The sequence below is a fragment of the Serinus canaria genome, chromosome 2 (genome assembly GCF_022539315.1).
Source record: "Serinus canaria isolate serCan28SL12 chromosome 2, serCan2020, whole genome shotgun sequence".
Lineage (NCBI taxonomy): Eukaryota > Metazoa > Chordata > Aves > Passeriformes > Fringillidae > Serinus > Serinus canaria.
The window spans coordinates 32,143,172-32,165,605 of NC_066315.1; the positions used below are offsets into that span (position 1 = coordinate 32,143,172).

The 22,434-nt window shown below is 41.2% G+C and overlaps 1 protein-coding gene and 1 long non-coding RNA gene across 2 annotated transcripts; one reads left to right on the plus strand and one right to left on the minus strand.

The window, feature by feature from the left end:
• Window positions 1–1,285: 1,285 nt before the first annotated feature.
• LOC127059168 (uncharacterized) lies at window positions 1,286–10,450 on the minus strand. Its single transcript, XR_007776711.1, has 2 exons — window positions 10,342–10,450; window positions 1,286–1,496 (listed from the first exon to the last, which is right to left on the minus strand). It is a non-coding gene; the product is annotated as an uncharacterized LOC127059168 (long non-coding RNA).
• GPNMB (glycoprotein nmb) lies at window positions 2,885–20,857 on the plus strand. Its single transcript, XM_009086348.4, has 11 exons — window positions 2,885–3,178; window positions 8,093–8,242; window positions 8,940–9,083; window positions 10,407–10,586; window positions 11,683–11,841; window positions 12,313–12,621; window positions 13,805–13,927; window positions 14,606–14,708; window positions 15,599–15,804; window positions 17,286–17,373; window positions 18,146–20,857. Exons 1-11 carry the CDS (start codon window positions 2,950–2,952, stop codon window positions 18,297–18,299), a joined length of 1,845 nt encoding a protein of 614 aa, XP_009084596.3. The 5' UTR covers window positions 2,885–2,949; the 3' UTR covers window positions 18,300–20,857.
• Window positions 20,858–22,434: the final 1,577 nt, after the last annotated feature.

Below are 22,434 nucleotides of genomic sequence, written 5' to 3' on the forward strand. Positions count from 1 at the left end.
ACAAGAAGAACTGCAGCCTGCTAAGGCAGCTTTGTTTACAGGTTTGGTTCAATCAGCTGATGCCCACTGTCCCGTGTGAAGCAAGGCACAGATGATTTCTTCCCAGGAAGGGAATCTGTCAAGCCCTAAGCAGAGTTCCCTTGAGAGATCACTGGTAATGGCAGACAACATTTACATAAATGTACCTGGTTGCCAAACCGAGATTGTCTTGTTTTCCTTTTCTTTCTTGGCCAAAAGCCAAGTTCATACTTCAAATCCCTTTTCTCTTTTTCTTTCCTTTCTTTTTTTTTTTTTTTTTCCCTTTGCACTTTTCTCCTTTTTTCTTTTTTCTTTTTTTTTTTTTTTGAGCTCCTGTGAGCAGTGATAAAGAGTTCCCGTGTTGGTGTTGCGTTGATGGCGGTGTGATAGCAGTGTGAGCATGCCAGCTCTGTCAGTCTAGACATGCAGGTACACATGATGTGTTCACACCCTGTCATCTGACAGCCTTCAGGTAGCAGAGATGTGTATCTCCTCAATGAGATTTAATAACTGAGCTGCTAAAGCTGTGAAGTACCAAGCACTTCCTGCCCACGCACTTCTTTGTCAGATGAAGCCCTAAATCTCCCTGAATGTGTGGTTCTTTGCTGGGAGAATGTTTAGGATATATTTCAAACCTTTTCTCCTTTATAAGAGCCTGATTCAATTCACCTGTTTAAATTGCAAAGCTGTTTCTCAGAGACCAAGAATAATAATGTAGAAACTAGAAAGGTAATTTAGGATCTGATGATGATCCACGGGTTTCAAGAGACCCTTCAGTGTTTCAGACACTCATTTTCAGACAAGTCAGCTATGGCTAGAAGAATTAGAGAAGTCAGCTCAGTTTTCAGATGGTCCCTTTAGACTTGACTTATCACATTTTTCTTAGCTTTTTATTATTTTCACTTCCTTTACCCTTCTGTTCACCCTAGCTCTTTCTTCCCTTCTCCTCTCCTCTTGTGAATGTTGGCTGCAACCACACCACAAATGGACCCAAATATTTTCTGTGTCAGCCCTGCAGGAATGTGTAATCTAAGGCCCAAGAGCAGAGGAGGAAGAATGTGAAGGACTGGAGTGTCACAGTAAAGCCACCTTTTAGTTATTACCCCAGCCCTGGTGGGTTTGGATTCCTCTAACCACAGGCCTGATTCTCAGTGCCTCTGAAGTCTATTTACAACATGTTTAATAATTTCTACCAGCTGGTTCTTATTCAGACTGTCACTCAAAATTTATGTAACAATTTCATGTATCAAATAACATGGCAAAAAACTCCATCGTAACCAACTTTATTGTTTTTAGGCTGATAAATTTTTGGTTTTAATTAACAGGCATTTGTTGTCAGCAGTTTTCCTCTGGAGGTTCTCAAAACCCTCTTGGGAATGAGCATTCAAACTTCCTTTCTTCCCAGCAGACTTTGGATCAGGCTCCCAGTGCTGAACCACAGTGTTTGAAGGTCACTTTTCACTTCTAGGATCAACAACCTGGAAACAAAGGAGTGCAATTAAAGTTAATGTCCCACATGGTTTAAAAAATAATTGTGAATGCCTTCAAAACCTGACATTTCAACTGGGAATGTAGCTGATTGAATAACAACAAAAAAAAAGCAACAATCACATGAGGACGCTGCAGTCATATGATTTTTTTTTGCACAGTCAGTCACAGCTTTGACTTGGATTTATGCTCCCCCTTGTTTCTGTCAGATAATGAGGGCTTAGTTTAAACAAGCCTGTAGCCCTAAGGCTGTTGCTGTCACCCTGCTCCTTGGCTGGCAGGAGCAGGCAGGGTTGGCTCCAGCCAGGAGGATGCTGAAGCACGGATTCTAAATATGCAAGATCCACAGGACTGGACATCAGAGCCTGAACTACTGAGAGAAACGCTGGCTAGGGTGCTCTGGGTAGTGGGAATAACTTACACAGTTAATAAGAAACACAAGAAAAATAGAATAAATGACCAAAAAAAAAAGTAGTCGGAGTTCTAAATCCCTTTCCATTGGGCAATGTCTTCCTTCTGTTGACTGTGCCTTGGAGTGATGGACTTCCACCTGCCCTGCCCAAAACAAACATGATTTACTGCTGCCCAGCTCACTGGTTTCTGGCTAGCTGGTGTCACAGTTATAAGTGCTGTTCTTTGGGACCGCTGAAACTACTGCTCAGGTGTTTCCTCAGGACTGTACTTGGCTCTACGCCTTGCCATCTTTCCAAAGCTTGTTCTTTGCTGCAAACAACAGCAAGAAACTTCACAAGGCTTCCAAGGCTTCAGTGAAAATCAGCTGCTGCACTTCCTGTAGAAGAACATCTGGGCTGGGCAAGCCCACTGACCCTGAATTTGAACCACCAGCTGCAGTGTTTGCCAATCTACGCTGCCCCTCTTGAGCCACTGCTTATACATCATTGTTGGGCTGGGCAGCAAAGTCTATTTTTTGTTTATTGCTACAATCCATGAAGTTTATACAATCAGTTGTCTGTCATGGATACTGAGTGGCCATCACCACGCAGGGGCTGTGATGGCACCTCTAGCCATGGTTAGATTGGATAGGCATGTACCCACTAAATGTTTGAATAATATTTTCCTTAACAATGAGCTCGGATCAGGAGCCCAGTCAAGAGATGTGTTGGAATTGGCCATTTTCCATTCAGTTTAGAGTTGGTGCCCAGCATATGAGATGAGCCATGTGGTTAAGCAGCGATGGGTTCATCAAATGCAGTGAGCTGTTGCAGTAACACTTGCAAATCAGGCTGGGGCAAGAGTTAATTTGGATTCCTAATTTAAAAACAAATGAAGTACAAAAATTGATCATAGTGCAAAACTAGTATAAAAATGCCTGTGAGGTGAATGGTGTGGCTCCAAACAGGTCTCTCAGTAATCCCAGGGAACGCTGAAAGCAAAGGGAGTGAGTCATAAGCACATGAGCTGAAAGAAGCTGAAGACAAAATCATGCATCTCTGCTTAATTCCATCACATGATGAGTCCCGGGGCCCTTCATTTAATCGGAGAGCAGAGCGGCGGGGAAGCTTCACTCTCACCTCCCGGCGGGGACCGGAGCAGTCTCGGCGCGCAGCTCTCGGCAGGCGCGGACCCGGCCCGGCTCTGGGAACCATGGGCGCCGCTCGCCCCCTCGGACTGCTGCTCCTGGCCCAGGGGCTGCTCTGCGCTGCCGCCACACGTGAGTGCTCCCCTGGCCCCGCATCCCCGCCTGCGAGGGCTCCATGTGCCGAGCCAGCCAGGAAAAGCGGCTGCTCCCAGCACCTGCGCTGGGCGGCAGCTGGAGCCCGGCCCGCCCTGTAGGCGACAGCCGGTTCCACCGCAGGGTTGCCCGGCTCGGGGTGGAAGAGCTGCCTGAGCTGGAGAAGTGTGCTGAGAGCTGCTCGGTAATCTGTTCCCTGTGCTCCATAGGTACATGGAGCTGACTGGAGCTAAAGGCTGGCTCTTGGCAGCAAGTTCTTAGCAATGCTTCCCCAGTTCAAGCGTGGCTAAAACGGCAGATGCAGAATGGACTTTGCACAGTTGGCTTGGCTCAGCTGTGGCTGGGAGAGGCCAGGTCAGAAACAGTGCTCCCCACTGGGACACTTGGACCTGTGGATCCCAAACCTCGAGGAGCCCAGCCAAGGAATTAGATCTGCAAGCCACAGTGGGCAGGGAGTGGGCTGATCTGCTTCTTTCCGGGCTCCCAATTTGACTCAAGTCTTAGGATGACTCCCTTAGTTCAGGGCTGGGAATGTAGAAATGGGATTTTAAGCTCAAATTCCAGAATGTACTGTATGGAAATTGAAAAATTAAAAATTAAAAGCTGAAGTCCATCTGAGCATTCATCCAGCCTTGTACCTGCCTCCAATGGAGAATAGTACTGGATGTATAACTGCGCAGGTCGGGACACTTTCCCAGGTTTTGATGATTTATGGCATTTATAGAATTGCCTCTGTCAGATGCAGAGTCATTGTATTTAACAGTTTTTACCAGACTTTTTCCATCTGTTCATGCATTTTGGGTTTGCATTGCAACACAAGTAAATTTTTGGGACACACTACATCCTGCCAGCAAAAAATTTCACAACTTAATTGTACCTTATGTGAAGAAGTACCTTTCATGTGTTTAGAACCTGTAACCTGCTGGTTTCATTTGATTCCCCTTAACTTTTGTACCTTCAGCTTCTTCCTCCATGCTGCTCATGATTCTGTTTTTATATTCTCCCCTGTCACCTCTTCCCCAGGCTTCAAGACACAGTCTGTACAGCTGTTCCTCATATGGAAACAATTCTATCCCTTTGTAGCATCCTCACCACCTCTCCCTGTATTTTTTCAGTTCTTTTATAGTGATTGAACTGCAGAGAACAGAGCATACAGTACTCAAGACATGGCATTATAAAATGCTGTAATGATGTTCTCATCTTTGTTCTCTACCTAGCCTTTTCCAAGGTTTTCAACTACCAATGAGTACTGTATTCAAAACTGCAAAGCTGCAAGACCCCATTTCTGAGTTTAGAGCTAGTTTAGAGCCCCTCATTCTCAATGTAAGGTTACATTTAACTCTGTTGAATTTCATACAGTTTTATTCTTGAATCATCTAATTTCATACAGTCCTCCCCTCTATTACTTTAATGCACAGTCCTCAGCAGATTAAAGAACTTTGCTGTTACCTGTTTTCCAGACTATGAACATTTAAAATTATTTTAACAATGGAGAAAACTGGGCACTTATTCATAACTTTTTTTTTTTTAATATCCTAACCAACCATTTACTCATGTGAAATCAATCCTTCCTTCTTATCCCACGGTAACTTAATTGCTTTATGTTCCTTTAGCAAGGGACCTCATCAAGTGCTGTCTGGAACTCTAGCAGACTGTAACAAGCAGGTCAGCCTTGTTCCCATGCTCTCTGTCTCCCTTGCAAAACCCAGAATATGTTTGTGAGCAATGCACTCCTTTTATGGCAAATCATATTAATGCACTGTACCTACTTGCTCTGTTCTTCACTGCTGTTCCTACCAGCTTCTCCAACTTGAGCCCCAAAGGGTTTTTTTAATCCTCTAAATCTTCCCTGGAAGTGTTTTTAAAAACTGTCATCACATTTGCCAATTTTTGTTTCTCAGTCACTGAAGCAGTGTTAAGCAAGATGTTACATGCTATAGTTAATAGCTCATTTATTTCACTCTTGAATAACTTCCATACTTGGGCCATCCTATCTAGACAACTTTGTCATTTTGTTGATTTGTTCTATAATTGGGTTTTATGTGCCAGCACTTCATTTTGAGAGATATTCTCTGTCACTGTAAAAAAAAAACTCCCTCTGTTCTTCCTTTGTGAATGAAAATATAAACCAGCTGACCTATTTGACTTTTGTGCTGCTCCCTTACCTTCCCTGAATGCTTCTTTTGCATCTACATCATCTTTTGGCCCTATACATCCTGGCAAGCTTTCCAGCTTAGTTTATATTTGGTGAAAAAGGATTAATTTGTAGTTTTTATGTTTTTTCAAGTTGTTCCTCAAATTCTTTTTTGCCCTGCTTTATTATTTTTTTATACATAACTTTAGAAAGTTTATGTTACAGTCTGGTGCCATTCCATCAGCCTTTTTACTTCTAATACACTTTTATCCTCTTTAGCTGGGTCATCTTTCTATTTCTGCTGTCCCAACATTGGCTCTCATTCTCTCTTTCATGGCTAATGCACTTTCACAGGAAATACTAACTTGTCTCTGCTACGTTTTTCACCAAAATGAAAGCCAGAACGAGAAAGAAGAAAGTCAATTGAAGTATAAGATCTCTTCCCCTATGATCACCTCACCAAAAGTATTAGAGGAATCTGTTCCTTGGAGCATAATATTACTCTCTCTATTTTGAACTGAATTGCTCTAATTTTGGTTATGACCAACATCTGTTCTTGAGTGGTTTTCATTGTTAAAAAAGAAACACATTAAAGCTTTTTGTTCCTTTCAATTCACCAACTGAAAATCTTCAGTACCATGTGTTAGAGAAACTAGTGCAGAAGTCTTTCCTCATCTGAAAAACTATCTCTGTCTTGTCCTGAAGCTTGTGAAACGTTTCCTATTTGACTGAAATAAACAAAGCACATCAGAGAGGCAAAGAAATACGTAAGCAGCTTGTGATTTAGAAGCACTAACAACAGGTATTAGTGGACTAGAAAATGAATTCTGAATTCAAGAATTGTTAATGAAAACACAAAATTAAAAGCATTTATAAAATTAAAAGTCCTCCAGCTGTTTTTGATAAATTGAACATTTGGGAAAAAACAATGATTGAAAAGTTTTGATCTGACAAAATCAAAACATTTTTATTTATGAAATAATTTTTACAGAAAATCAAGGAGAATGGGAAAAATAAATTACAAAAATTATGTAGCCATTTACTTTTGAATTAGACATTAATTTAATGATACCCAAAATGTAATTGAACTTGCTGAGCCTTTGTGAAGTACTTTTATAGTTGCTGATTTGTTTTTTTCCTGAGCAAAGTTGCTGAACAACAACATTACCAAACTCTCCTTCTGGCCAAGACTCAAAACAATACAGCATGTGATACAGGTCATTAAGTAAATACCAGTCATAATGTTGTGCTTGCTCACATCAAAAAATATTAAATCTGCAGGAAAGACTTGATTCAAGTGATTTAAGTGAGACTGCAGGGAGTTCCTGAAGGGCAAAAGTCAGTGGGAGATTTTGTCTCTGAGTGCAAAATCTGTTATCTTCCTCAAGCTGTTCAGTCCTCAAGAGTGGGGAGAGAGCTACCAGCATCAGCTCAGAGTGGGGATGGGACTGGCCAAGGGATGTTCTTCCTGCCCAGCAGAAATCTCACTGGGCAATAAAACACCAAGAGAAAGCAGCTGCTGCCTCTTCTTCTGAGCTGTTTCTCTGATTCTCTCTTGCAGTAAAATTAGCCACCCACAGGAGCCACCCACCTGTAAAGACAGTGCTTAATCTGGCTACACCTGCTCTGTGTCTTTTCCAAAGCTTGGAGAAATTCCAATGTAACCACTTAGGTTACAGCATACAGGGCAATTCTTGCCCTGCTTACAGGTCTCTGCATTTTCCTTGAAGTCATCCAGAACTTTGTTGCACTTGGGTATAAATCTAAGCAGCATTCTGCATCAGCTGTACCTTTACAATAAAGTCATGGAAAGAAGAAATCCTAACTCCCTTAATGTTGTGACAGAATGGCACACCCAGCAGTTACCTTACCTGAGTAACATGGCAGAGCTCTTCAAAGCCTCCAGGCTTTCATGGAACTATGCCCATGAGCCCTCTTATTAACATATTTTTATGGCATCCTACAGTGGCCAACGTGTTCCTACAGGTTACTTGGATATTTATGTTGCTTTCCACTATGTGTCCTTTGTGACAGAAAGAGGGATCCTAGAAGCCTGGGAAAAGTTTGAGCCCATCATTTGTAGTAATATGAGAAGAAAGAGGTTATTGAAGTTATTTAATATAGGACCCATTTCTAAATAAAAGTCATGAAGCTAATATGTTATTGTTGTTATATTATAAACACATTGAATTTACTATTCAGCTCTAAATTTCCTTTTCTGGAAATACCAGCTTCTGTTATAATTGGTTCCACCCCTCCCACCCAAACCACCAGCCAGCTCACCAAAGGAGCTGCACTGGGTCAAAACTAATTCCTGGCACAACTTCCACTAGAGCACAACTCAGACACAGAATGAATTTATCCCGTTAGCCTTTTACTTGTAGATTTATTACCAGGCAAAGCAGTCAGAAATCAAGCAACCTCTGTGCAGAGAGCCTGACTGCTGCAGGGTTATGCAAACTCTTGCAAACCATTGCTCTGATACGGTCAAAACATTGCAAACATTTTTATTCTTTGTCTGGGAAGTCTGCAATACTGCAAGTAGGAAAAAAATGTCAGTCTGACAGTGGTGGAATTGTCTTTATGTTGATTATAGTCGATGTAAATGTTTCTAGCTGCAATGATAAAATTCCGTAATTTTCTACTGGTGGAAAGTTTTCTACCAGTACCTGATTAAAGTTCAGCACAAGAGTAATGTTTTAATAGAGCAGTAGGGAAAATTGCATTACATTAACACTGATGTTTGATTTTCTCTCCAGGGTTTCAAGATGTGTTGAACCATGGAAGCACTTCTCCTGTCACATCCTACAAGAAGCTACAAGGCTGGTCTAGTGATCAAAATAAATGGAATGAAAAACTTTATCCTTTCTGGGAAGAAGGAGATCCCAGATGGAAGGACTGCTGGAAAGGTGATAGCACATACACATTTCAAAGACACTTAAAAAACTGTGGTGGCCACAAAGTCCACCACAGAGTGCAGGTGCTATAGTGCATTTTCACAGGGGCAATACCCACTGCTGCACAGAATGGCGAGTTAGAGAGGATTGGGTTTGATACCATTCCCAGTGGGTTGTCTGAGGAAGCAGAACAGTGAGTTATTTCATAAAATGCTTTCCCATTATGACTAATCTCAGACATTAATACTTATCAAGAAGTACTGATGGTCAGAATCCATTATGTGATCATGCTCTGGAGGACAGGCAGCTTCAGCTCTTACCTCAGTAGGGCACATGGGCCTCAGGCTGACAGCTTCAGCAAAGACCATGTCTATTGTCACCTGGTCTGAGCTGAGGGCCAATGACTATCCCTGGGGAGAAACAAGAACTTTCTCCTTTGAGATATATTGACCCCCACAGGTAGAAAAATATATTCTTAGCTCTAGGAAGAAAATTAAGGGCAGGCCAGTAAGCGATCTGGGGGGATACACTGAGTCCCTCTGATTGCTTGAAGTTGGGGTTTTGGTAAGAGCACAAGTGACTTAGGAGCATGAAGCCCTTAGAAACTGAGTGACCAAGAGAACATTTCTACTGTAAATGTTGCAAGCTCATGGCAGCTTCTGCTGCAATGCACCTTTCACTGCAACCAAGACCAATTTTCTTTTTTCAGGTGGAAGGGTGACAGCCAAACTGGACAGTGACAGCCCAGCACTGGTAGGATCCAACGTGAGCTTTGTTGTGACTCTCCAGTTTCCCAAGTGCCAGACAGAAGATAATGATGGCAACATCGTGTACAGGAGAAACTGTACCCGGGGTAGGTAATGGCAGTCTCCCTGCACCGTGCTCACACCTGCCTGTGCTGCTGTGACTGTGTCACTGAGCTCTGAAAGCACCACAGGCACACCCAGTGAACAGCAGCCATGCTGAGTTTAACTGATAACTGGTAACTGATAACTGGTAACACTCACCTGTGCATACCCAGCCTGTGCCACACCAGTTTTTTCCTAAGAAGATCATGGTGGTATTTTTAGTGCTCTGCCCCACTCCATATCCACTGACCTGGTAATTTGAGACTGACCATCCTTATAAACTTGCCTTCCCAAAGCAGTCACATAATCTGACTTCCCAACAGAACTGTGACTGCTTTTCAGCTCAGGCACAGTGTTGCACAGTTACACTGATATCTTTCAAGCTTGTAAAGCTGTCAAATTATAAAATTGGGTGGGGTTTTTTTTCAATTATGACTTGTAGAATTCAGTTACCATATCTGCACAAAAAAGTAAATCTCACTCTTCCACATTTTAGGAATTAAAAAATGGACAAATAAATATCTAAAAATCAAGCAATATGTTCCTCAGAAAATCACCCTTTTTCATCCTATTTACTACTACGTGGAGAAAAAAGCCTATCATAATTCCAGTGTTTTAAGCTGCTGGATCTAGAACAACACACGCTGTTGTTCCTTTCATCCTCTGAATGCATAAATGTTTGACAAATTTTTTTACTGATCAAAGTAATTTTCATTTCAAGGCATATCAGCAAGTTTTTTGTCAGCCTAAATTGCAGTTAACTATCTAATATTTTGTTAGCAGCTTATATCCATACTCTACTTAATATCTGCTGTGCTGTTTGGGGAAGGAAACTTCCCATTTATATTCAGAAAATGACAGAAATTCATATCTAAGTTATTTAAAGGTGCCATTGAAAACTTTTCTGACAAGACAAACAAAGTCACCTCCTTGCAGTGCTTTCACAGCCACTCTTTGTACTTACAATTTTTGATTCTGACTGCTAATATTTAGATAGCTCTGTTATCCTTGGCAAAACAGTAGCATCCTGTGCAGTCAACAGCAAGTTTTTGGGCAAGCACTTCTAAATTGTGTCTGGCCCATGAGACAGTAAAGGTTTTTTAAAACTTCTTAGTAAAATATCACCGAGACTGTACCATTTTGTGTTTACATTAAAACCCAAACAAAGCACAACTTCAGGAAAAAAGAATTAACATCAATCTAAAAATACCCCACTTCACCTGTTGTTTAAATGCAGCAACTGCTGTAACCTGCAGTGCTTACCTCCTGTTTTCTGACTCTCTGCACACTTCTCAGTTGACCAGAACATGTCCTGCTTCTATCCTTAGATACTCCAGCTTCCATGGATCAGCAAGTTTATGTCTACAACTGGACTGAATGGACTGACAGCTGTGGCTGGGAAAACTGCACAAGCAACCACAGCCACAATGTATTCCCAGATGGACGTTCTTTCCCTCATCACCCGGGCTGGAGGAGAAGGAACTTTGTCTATGTGTTTCACACTTTTGGTTAGTACTGCAACACATGCCTTGCTTGGGGCGGTGCTGCAAACCTTACATTCCCTTTGTACACAACTCATTTGTCAAGTGTGTTTTACTAAAAGGGTTTTAAAAATGATTCCACACTCTTGAGTGGAAATACTGAATTAATTCCCCAATTTTCCAGAGAGGCCATCAGTTGTTTGGTTTAGAAATCATCGATTACCAGAAGATTCTCTTTAAACCTGCATTCACAGTACTACCACTGAAGAAAATGAATTTCCTTTCAGTACTACTCAAGATCTTTTTCTAGGAAAACAGAGAGTCTGAGCAGGTCAATCAGACGATTTATTGACAGCTCACTGCCACTTAAGACTTTCAGATTTAAGAGAGAACACAGTGCTGTGTATCACCAGTTTAACAGTGCAGCACTTCTTGTCTCTAGGGGGGTGAGAACTGCCACTGGCTGTTCTGCTGCTCTGGTCACAGATGCTGATTTTCAATGTTTCCTGCTCCTGAGTATGTAATGGTTGAGCTATTCCTGCCATTGGCTACATACTCAATCTTAGTGCCTTCAGTTCTCTTGGTTCAGTTGGTATTATTGTCAGTATCAGTATGAGTAATAATAATAATAATAATAATAATAATAATAATCCAAATTCTATGCAGAGGTGATGCTATTTACCTACTTCAGTCAGCTGTTAAGAAGACAAATAATCAAATATATAAAAATGGTTCTAGAATATGAAGTAAGAGGTATTGTATCTTCTGGCTATGCTGAAAGCAAACACAAGATCACTTAAAATACCTCACACCATCCACTACATAGTCCTAATGACTTAATGAAATGTGACTGCTTTGGAAAGATGTAGATATCTTGGCAATTTTTTCTTGGATTAGTGAAACTGGGGACATCTTTTTGACAACTTTAAAAAACCAGAATTTATGCAAGTAAACGCACTATAAAAGTATCCAGTCCTTTGAAATCACCTGTCAGATTATTAATTTTGATAATAAACTATTAATTTTGATTTTGACAATCTAAGATTCTCAGAGACTTTGCCTCTCATAAACCAACTTGTGGCGAGGCTGAGGGGGAAGATGTTAAGTTCACATTCTGTTTCAGGTCAGTATTACCAAACAACTGGACGATCTTCGGCGAAGTTTTCAGTGAACACAGCAAATATCACTCTTGGGGAACATGGGATGGCAGTGTCCATTTACAGGAGAGGGCACTCAGGATTCGTTCCAGTTGCGAGAGCAAAAACCACCTACTCTGTGACAGGTGAGCCTGCTGGAATCGGCTTTGCTGACATGCTCGGGGGGTTTGTTGCTCAGCTGTTAAAATTATTCAGCACAAGCATCATCTGGCATGAAAAGAAGACACTGGCCTGAGAAAGGTTTTTAGCATGAAAGTGGAATCTCTGGTAAATGGCCTTGAGTAGCTTAAGTAACCTTTTTGCCTAGTTCAGTAGTGACCCCTCCACCTTGTTATGGAAAATGATTTATGAGAGATAACGCAATCTTCCACAGATTCTGTCTGTGATTCTTCATTTGTCCCCATATTTTTCTGGCCGTTTCCTACTGACATTCATTCCTCAGGTCATAAATCAAATTAAAGTACACACCTGTGTTAACCATACCATGTTTGCATCTCACATTCTGGCTGTTGTTCTTCAGGGGCTTTGGAATTGTTTATTGTTTGCAGCCACGTATCTCTGCTTTATTTATTTACCTCTTTTTTTTCCCCCTCCAGACAAAATTCCAGTAATTGTGAGTATGTTCCAAAAACATGACCGCAACATCTCAGACTCCATTTTCATCAAAGACTCACCAATTACATTTGATGTGAAGATCCATGATCCCAGCTACTATCTGAATAATTCTGCCATCTCCTACAAGTGGAACTTTGGAGATGGAAGTGGCTTATTTGTAGCCAGTGGTTCTAGTACATCTCACACCTACACTCTGCAAGGAAACTTTACTCTGAATTTAACTGTTCAAGCCATTATACCTGTACCTTGCAGGCCAGTAACACCCACTGCACCACCACCCACCTCAGCAGGTAAGCACTTATCAAACAGCACTGGCATTTGGAGCTATGCTAAAACTCTATAGTCTGATGTTTTCAGTTAATATCTTTAGTAGTTTTATTGTCATCATGAAAGAGCTGCAAGCCTCTGGAAACCCTCTATAAAATTGGCTTAGAGACGGAATCAATAAACATTAACTCTTCTAGGATTCTGTGGTAGCGATCACTTACACATTTAACTCCTTATGCATCCAGTTCTACCAGCACACTAACAGCATACAAAGGTCTTCAGGTGAACATAAATGTAAGTTTGTTTTTCTCTGCCACACTTGGTCAGGAGATTCTAGCCTTGCTTACTCAGGGTCATCTTCTGAGGCAAGATGTAAATTTCAAGTGAGAAAAAGGAATTTCAGAACTCTCTTATAGCAAGCTCCGTTCTGGATTGCATTAACTTCCATCCAAAACTAAATGAGATTGGATTGAACTAGAAAAGCGTAGTCATATTCAAAAATATGGGATTTCCGCATGGCATTAACCCAGAACAGCTTTTCCACTTTAAATTTATTGACTAACATATTTCAGAATAACTTTTATTATGTTCATCATTGGTTTATCCTCTCAGAGGGTTTTAAGAAGGCCTGCAGTTTCAGCCATAATACTACTTCTGTGAAACTGTAAATGTGGCTATATTTTTCAAATTTCATATTTTAATATGTGCTCTTACCAAAATATGGAGTGAGAATGAAAAATGAAAGGAAAGATATAATTTTCAACACTTCCCCTCTTCATTTTTCCACTAGCTAGCTGTAATGTAGAGCAGTGGGAAAATACCAGCTTCTAAAAAAGCATTTAAAATGTTTTATTGGCCTTTGGATTTCTTATATAATTGATTTGGGGATTTTAAAGAAGTATTTAATTGTATTACACCTTGTAGTCTCCCTTTTATTTCACAGAGATGGGTGACTAGCCAGGTGGCTTTTGGAGTGAGTCTCCCCAGGCCACTCTAGGGTTCTAAAGCTGGGCTCATGTGTTTTCTTTGGGGGTTACAGCCATGAGCTCATTACACAGATACATACATGACTGCCCAGCTGCAAACCAAAGCCACTGACAGCCTATGGAATGAAGGAACAGCTGGAACATGGGGCTGTGTTCAGAATACCCCAAAGCAGAGCTTGTTCTAAAGTCATTGCATCTTTGTTTCTTCTGCCTCGAACAGTTACAAGGGGACCATCTTCTGATTCCGACTCCTCTGCCACTGTCGAGTCAGTGGAGGACAATCCTGATGGAGGCTGCCATATTTACAGAAATGGATACTATGGAAGTAGTATTGCTGTTGTAGGTAAGGATGTGTGCCAACACCTGAACAGAGGAATGATGTTAACGATAAACAACAATGCACGGTAGAAATAAGGTTTATTCAGACACATTTTTATCAATCACGTGAGATTCACAAAAAGATCCTTCTCATGGACATAGCTGAGAGTTTTAAGGATTAATGTACAGACATGTAACTGGCTGACTTTGGTTTCTGCCTGCACTCTGCCAGGGGCTAGTCGCAGAGGTTAGGACCCCTTGCTTTCAGACATGTTAGGCTGGACCTTGGTCTGGATCCCTGCTGATGGCTGACCCCATGTGCTGGTGGAGATATGCATTGTGTCACTCCTTTCTGTCACCAGCTTCTGAACATGCCACAGCAGGAGCACTTGGGCTGGAGAGGAGGTTTACTTAAGGTTGAACTGGCCTTTGAATGCAGAGAAATCTCATGTAGTGGGAAGTGATTTAGCAAAATAAGGAAGTAAATAACAATAATGAGGGAAAACCCAAAAGGAGCAGCCTCACAGGGAAAGCACTGGAAAATTTCTCAGCTTTCAAAGCCCTCAAGAGGAGTGCTAAGGGAGGGAGGAAGTTATGAAAAACAAGACTTGAACTGAGCATCAGCCAAACACTCGAGGTTCAGTACACATAGACTTCAAAGCTTGTCATGTGTCCTACAGTTGATATGTGTTTCCTCTCCCAGAGGGAATCCTCGAGGTAAATATTATTCAGATGACAAGCATCCAGATGACAGAAAGTCAAGCTGAAAACTCACTGGTTGACTTTGTTGTTACCTGCCAAGGGAGGTAAGTATGTGAATGAAGCTGTCAGTCTTCCCTGTTTAGAACTAATTAGGTGCTGGAATGCTATATGCACTTAGATGTAGATGTACAAACAAAATTTGGGAACTGCAGTGTTTATATTTCTTGATAGGAACTAAAGATAATGCAAGTCTCATTTTTAAACTATGCCAACAGAGGCTACTGCCAGGGACTTAAATTCAGAGCAAATATCCAGTCTCAGTAAAAATAAGGAACTGATTGCGGGGAAAATTTACAGTCTCCTGGCCAAGACAAGATTTCAGCACTTATAGTAAAGCAGGAAGCAGTTCACTGAAACTGTAAGGAAATCCTTTTTTTTGGACATCAGTTTTTGAGTAAATGGGTGAGTCCAAGAAACTTCTTGGATGCAAAAACATTGGACTAATATTCCTAGGTCTTAGAAGGACTAAGAGGTGGACTAAGAAGTACAAGAAACACCATGGTAATACAACTGGAATACAATTAAACTCTCTTAAGGGAGTATTTTCATTCCAGTACATGATACTACTGAAAATAATCTGCATTCCTTTCTTAAAGATGTGTATTAAGTGTATTAAAGGTCAGCGACTTTATAAGTTGATTTGATGCAGCAAATCCTGCGATCACCATAAAATCTTAAATGATAAGCAAAACAAGTAGATAATTATACAGATTTATACATGCATTCTATATAAAATCCACATGTACATATATAAATGTATAGGTATGCAAAAAATATATATAGTATTCACAAAATACGCTTAAATCACTACAGTGCCACTGATTTCAACAGGCACCAGTATGAAACTGGTACACCAGTGCAATGTGTCTATGAACTGGGCTAACTGGGCTGGCAGGACTCCACAGATGCAATGTGCTCTCTCTTCCCATGCCAGTCTCCCCACAGATGTCTGCACAGTAGTTGCTGACCCCACATGCCAGGTGTCCAAGAGCATGGTGTGTGACCCCGTCGTCGTCACGGATGAGTGTTTACTCACCATCAGGAGAGCTTTTGAGGAACCTGGGACATACTGTATAAACATCACCCTGGGTGATGACACCAGTCAGGCCCTTGCCAGTGCCCTGATTTCTGTAAATGGAGGTGAGTCGTTGGTGAAAAGCTTCTCCCTGTGGTCATTTCCCTGCAGGGGGAGAGAACACAGGAATACATAGGGGGGTCCTTGTTATGCCTGGAAGCCTCAGCTGAGACTGCACCAGCTTGTCTAAGAGTCCATGCAAAGATAAAATGATGATTATTTCCCTGGGGGAATTTTAGCTGTTAGACCTTGGTTTGACTTCTGCTTACAATCCAATGAGTACAGTAATTACACAAACTATTCAGTATCACAGAACATGAATAGTTCTTAAGCCATAATGTAATTTTCCACAGAAAAATTTTGGGCAGAAAAGCAGGTGGGGAACATGCCAGCCAGCCCACTCCACACATGGAGAGATAGCCAAAAATGAGGGGAATTCAGCTCAAGAGACAAGAATCAAAGTCTGCAGCACAGTTGGCTGCCCTGGGACCTCTCTACTGCCCATGGGCCTTGACACAGTTTCTATTTCTACATGAGGATAAGATGAATTATTTTCTGGAATGATCTGTGTTACATCCAGTGACTACAGAGTCTGCCCAGTGTTTCCAAACCATTTCCAAACTGTTTCCAAAGAGGAGTTTCATCTTGGTTGGATAAGTATCACTGTGTCTAGCTCATAGCTATCAAAGACTTTGACAGAACCAGCTATTAAACTCAGCCTCAGTCAGAAGTCTAAAACCTAGTGCTGCCTCTCTGCTCCCACTTCATTGCCCTCCTGACTTCCTATTACAGTGTCCTAGTGACTCTTCTGAACTCTCTAATTATTATCAGCCAAACAACTGAGCCTTTGCAGCCATTTTCCATAGCATTTTTTGATGGTTTGATTTACTCTAGGTGTAAGTTTTTCTCTACTGAAATCAGTTCATTATGACTAAGGCTCAATGCATGACCTCTAACTGCATTCTGGTTCCCAAAGGGGAAACTAAGCATGCAGAAGGTTTTTTTCTCAACTGTATTCACAGAGATTAGCTTTAGTCCAGTAAGGCTGGTCTGTCTAGGTTTCCTCCAGAGGGCAAAGCTGACCTGAACATTTGGGCTTCTGCTATATTCAAAGCAGAATCAGAATCTAAGAGAGGTTGCTGCTTTAAGTCACCTTCTGGATGAGCCCATCTAATTTTGTCAAAGTTATCCTATAGTCAGTGTAAACATTTCTCCAGCATAACAAATGGCAAGGATCAGATTAGCTTCACCTTGTGGGGTGCCAACAGGGCCTTTCATTCCTCTCCATGCTGGAAGGGTAACCATGTGTCTGAGGAGCAGGGCTCATATGAGAAAACTGGCAAAGCACAAGAATCAAGAATTACATGGATTAGGATGTGAAAGCACCACCTCCTGTCAGTCACTGACCTCCAATGCTTAGCATATTAGAATTACTAACTGTGCTTTGATTTGTAAAGGACTAAGTAAAAATGGCATTTTCTTTGGAAAGTCTATCTCACTGTGAAATAGAGGCTAACTTTCAATCAATCTACCTTCTGAACTACAGGAGCATCATCTGGAACAACAGAAGGTGTCTTTATCTTCCTTGGCTTGTTGGCAGTGTTTGCTACCATTGGGGCATTTGTCCTTTACAAGTAAGTTGCTAGTTTCTGTGATTAAAACAGTCCAAAGAACTGTCAAAGTATTATTTAAATGAACGAATTGAACAATTTAAATTTGATTTAGATACATTTTTGTTTCTTTACTATTGCAGCTCACAAATATTCTGGCAAATATTCAAGAAAATGAGATTATTGGTTTAGGCCACAAAACCATTGGAAAACATGCAGATGTTAAGGACTTTCAGAAAAAAAAATGGGCACATTCCGTGCCCATGAGCACAAACAGTAATACTAGCAGGCCTGGGAACTTCATGTAAGCAGAAAACAAACTCAAACTGCATGATGTGGTTTATATATGCAGTGAAACCAAACAAATTATTCATTAAATCATTGATTAAGAAATTCTTTGGGGAAAAGGTGCTGAGCATGCAGGCCAGTAGTTAACAGAAGCACATGCTGCTGCATTATTAGTTTGGAAGTTTCTCATGAGACTTTGGAAATTTCTCTTTTGAGACTGCACGAAGACTCCTGAGTCAAGTGTGGTCTCACCCATCCCAGTGAGTGGTGAGAATCACTCACTTCCATGGAGCAGCAGTACTCCAGTACTCCTTCTCCCTAACCAGGCTGTCATCACTGTCACCACTACTGACCTATGGCTGCCAGACATTTGATGCACTTGAACAGGGAAGGAGGAGAGAGAATGCATGATGAGCACATGATCAGTGCTTTTTTGCACTGGTCACATGTTAAATGTGCACCCTGCTTTAAAAGTCTTTCAGCAACTAACTGTTCACATTCCTTGCAGGAGATACAAGCAATACAAGCCTATTGAGAGGAGTGCAGAACAAAAAGAGAAGCAGGAGGGATTTACTGCTTACTTCAGCACTTTCAAAGCCATCTTCTTCCCTAACAGCACTGAGAGAAATCCTCTGCTGAAGAGTAAACCGGGCATTGTTTAAACCTTTAGTGTAACACTGATTATTAGATTAAGTACAGCACTTGTATCTGAACTGTACTTTAATGGGGCTTTCTTCTTGTTATAATAAACCCCAGGGAGTAAGGTGACAGCACATGTAGACAGGATGGTAACTTTTGGGGCTTGGTGCAATTAGCAACATTAAAGTAGTCTTTTGTAGAAAAAACGAGGTAGTTTTAAGCACTTGCTGTTCTTGCTTGTAATGTAGGATACACTCTTCTGAATTACTAATACCCCCCCCACCCCCACCCCCTTATCTGGCTTTTCTTATTTCTAGGTTAACAACCTGAAAAATTAATCACATCCATAATCTGGAAGGGGGTAGGGATGGAAGAAGAGGTTAATTAAAAAAAAAAAAAAAGAAAAAAAATACAAAAACCCCCACCAACCAACCAACTTGTAAACACTTAGCTTTTATTGTTGCTTACTGCCTTAGCAGGATTCATGTCTTTGCTGTAAAGAGAGACATGGGGGGCAGGCACATGTTATGTCTGTGGAATGAAACGTGCCATGGCCTATTCCCAGGCACTGGCACTGAGCTGCTGCCACTGTTGCACTGCTCAGGAGGTCCTAGGGCAGACTTGCCCCAGGCGAGCCAGCTCCCCACCAAGCAAACCCTAGATTCTGGGAACCACCAGAGGCACAGCCCCCACTGTGAGTTTGGCAGCAGCCACCCTGTTTTTCAGGGTTCAATAGCATGGGTGCAGCTCATTAAATGCCAGCTGGCCTCAGGGCCAGAAAACAGGGCTGGACACACTTAGCTTCCCACTGGACATGGCTACCAATGCATGAGTCTCTCTATAAACTAGACCACAGACACCCAAGCAACAAGATGAGGCCCATTGGCTTGGCTCTCCCTGTTCAAACTTTGAGTCCTGTTCAAAATTCTGAGTTGCAACTGCTGATGCTGCCTTTGCCTCCTTTGCTTCCATTGGTCTTGAGACACTGGACTGGCACCACTGCTCCCAAGGGGCCAGATATGATCCATGTCCAATGAAGGGTCAGCAGAAGAAGGGATCTAGCAGGAAGGGGTAGCATTCAACTGCCTTTTTCTCTTCTCTTTTCCTTTCTGTCTTTTCTGCTGTAAAGAGACATTAATTTCTGCTTGCTCCTCCATTCCTCTGAACACTAAATCAAAGAAATGAAAACCCCAAGATAAATAAAACACTCTGCTCCAGTTTCTGCTTTTACATGATGCACCTTAGAAAATGTAAACTCATGCAAAGTTAATGTGCCTTCACTTGCTCACTCTAGCTGCAATTCTGTTAAAAGAACTCATTCTGAGGCCTTCACAAGTGATCTGGCCTCACAGCCACACATGCTCGTCACTCAGCATCATGACATTTCACAGCGTGAGACCAGCACCAACTGCTGAAGGCTGGCTCACTGGATGATGAGAAAAGGAGAGCATCTTATTTCCAGAAAGGGAAGAGGTTGCTAAAAAGGTTCATGGAGATGAGCAAACAGACCAAAAATTCTTTATAGCTCATGTTTCAAAAAACTCCTTTGCTGTTAGCAAAGGTTATAGCCAAAATGGAGGCTGGGCAAATGACCTTACACAATCCATTTCTAAACACTGAATTCTTTGAAGATCTGTATTTCAAGACAATTAGCTTATTTAACATGTTTTGAAACATCTCTGATACATACTGTTTTCTGTTCCTGTGGCAATACATAATTATAAACAAAATTATAAACAAAACATAATTTTAAACTTTCCTAGTGTTTTAGCAAATCTTCAAAATGTTTATCATTTGTAATCTGAATCTAGCCTTCACTGCCCCTTCCCAGTGTGCACAGACACCTTTCAATGACTTAAGGATATTTAAAAAAAAAATGCAGATTCCAACATACCTGTGGGATTAATTCTTTAGCTCTGAAATTCAATAGCCCCTTTTCTTCTTTTGTTTCCAGGTTCCCCCATTATTTTAATTCTTCTGTGGCTATTTCAGCTGTATTATTAAAAGCAGTGTATTTGCTATTGTTCCATCTTCCTCACATGTAAGATCCTATTGTTTAAGAAGTAGCATCTCAAATTATTTTCTGACTTAAACAGGAAACACATTTTCTGCAAAAAATTACTGTTTAAGTGTTGTGTCCTCTGTTATCAGTCAGGCAGGACTGTAATTTGTATTTGTTGCTCTAGCTTGAGGCAGGACAGGGGTTTAGTGGAAAGCTTAAGATGACCAGTAATGAAGCATGAAAACACAAAATCTGTCACAGCTTAGGAACAGTGAAGATGCAGGCTACCACCTGGGCTACATGCAGAAAACTTCTTGTTTCTGCAAAATGCTGCATCTTAGATGCTCAGAGGCATCTTAAGCTTTTGCACAGAAAACAGCTTTCAGAACTTTTTTATACTTTAACCTAATTCTTAGGAATATCTTGCACTGTGTCCCTTTAAGTGCCATGTCAGAATACTACATTTTTATACTACCATTTTGCCTTTTCAGCTGTAATTTCTATTTCATACATCTTTACTTTTATACGATGGAATTTAACTGCTGCACTGACAAATAAACCATGTAATGATTTTAAATAGTTCACTGCTTTGTCTCAGAATGACAAACTGCAAGATATGCAACTTGGTGAGTTGCCCAATTATTGGCCAAAAGAGTGTGTACCTCCATAAAACATGGGATCTGCCTTACCCTCAGCTCACACCTGCCTCTACCATGGGTTATCAAGCTGATTTTGCAGTCTCCCTTCAAATGTACTTAGAGAAATGGCACCACAAACCTGAGAAGCAAGGAGACTTTCTTAACACCCAGATGACACAATTTCAGAACAGATCAGGATACAAATGAGCTTCATGTCCTTCAAAGGCAAGAACAGCTGACAAACAACAGATTTGTGAATGTCAGCAAATGTTACAAGACAGGTTTCAGGCATTCCCTTTGAAGAAATAACATCAAGAATGACATCAAAGATAAATGTACATTGTCTTCATAGAAAGAACATCCTTTCAAACATGTCTTCAAGAGAAACAGAAACATCAGTTGGGTAGCAAGTTTGTTAAGAATTACTTTAAAAATTGAACTGTTACTTCAAACCTCTTGTTTTGTTCCTCCCCCCTTTTTTTCTTGAATATTTTTTATAGCACACAATTATGGCACATCAGATGTGGCATTTTTTTTCTTACCCAAGTATTTTTAAGTAGAAACCAAGGCTAAAAAGCACCAGTCTCTGAAGGAATTGTAGAGGAATGAAACAAAACTTTGCAAGAGTCATCCAGCCACTGTGGCCTATTAGTACAATCACTTCCAGCTTCATGCAGCATAGTCAAATTTTCTTTAGTAATAAAACTTTTATCACTACAGGTCCTTACAATTCACACAGAATTCCGTAATCCCAGATTTGTTAGGTTGGAAGGGACCTCTGGAGATCATCTAGTCCAGATCCCCAGCCAAAGCAGGTTGACCTACAGCAAATGACACAGGAGTGTGTCCAGGTGGGTTTGGAATATCTCCAGAGAGGGAGACTCCACGAGCTCCCTGCTCCCTCTTCCAGGGCTCTGCCACCCTCAATGTAAAGTTCTTCCTCATATTTAGGTGAAACTTCTTGGTTTTAGTTTATGGCCACTGCTCCTTACCCTGTTGCTGGGCACCACCAGAAGGGGTCTGGCACCATCCATGACTATGCCTTTTAAACCTTAATATCATTTTTGACCATCATACTTGGTGAGAGTGGGAATTCTGAATAGCAATTTTCTTAGTGTCCCTGTAAATGCCAGGATTTCCTGGGGAAGGAGGTGGAGGGATATGTTTCATCCACATTAAAAACAAATGCATAACAGTCACAATTTCTCAACCCTTGACAACTTTCTCCATAGCAAACCAAGCATAGCAAGACTACCAGCCTGTGCCCATGAACACCATGCAGGAATTACATGTTTCACATGAAAATCATGTTACTTTCAAACAAGGTGCAGTTTTTTAGGCAAAACTGTAGCCTATAAAAGGGGGCAAAAGGCTTGAGCTGGGATATGTGGTTTAGGCGTATATGGAAGTGCCCATGTACTGTACCTGCCCTTTCCAGCTACCCAGCACAACACAGTGGTGTTTAGAGAGCAGGAATGATCTTTCCTCTCAAACCCAGACATGTCAAACCATCTTTAA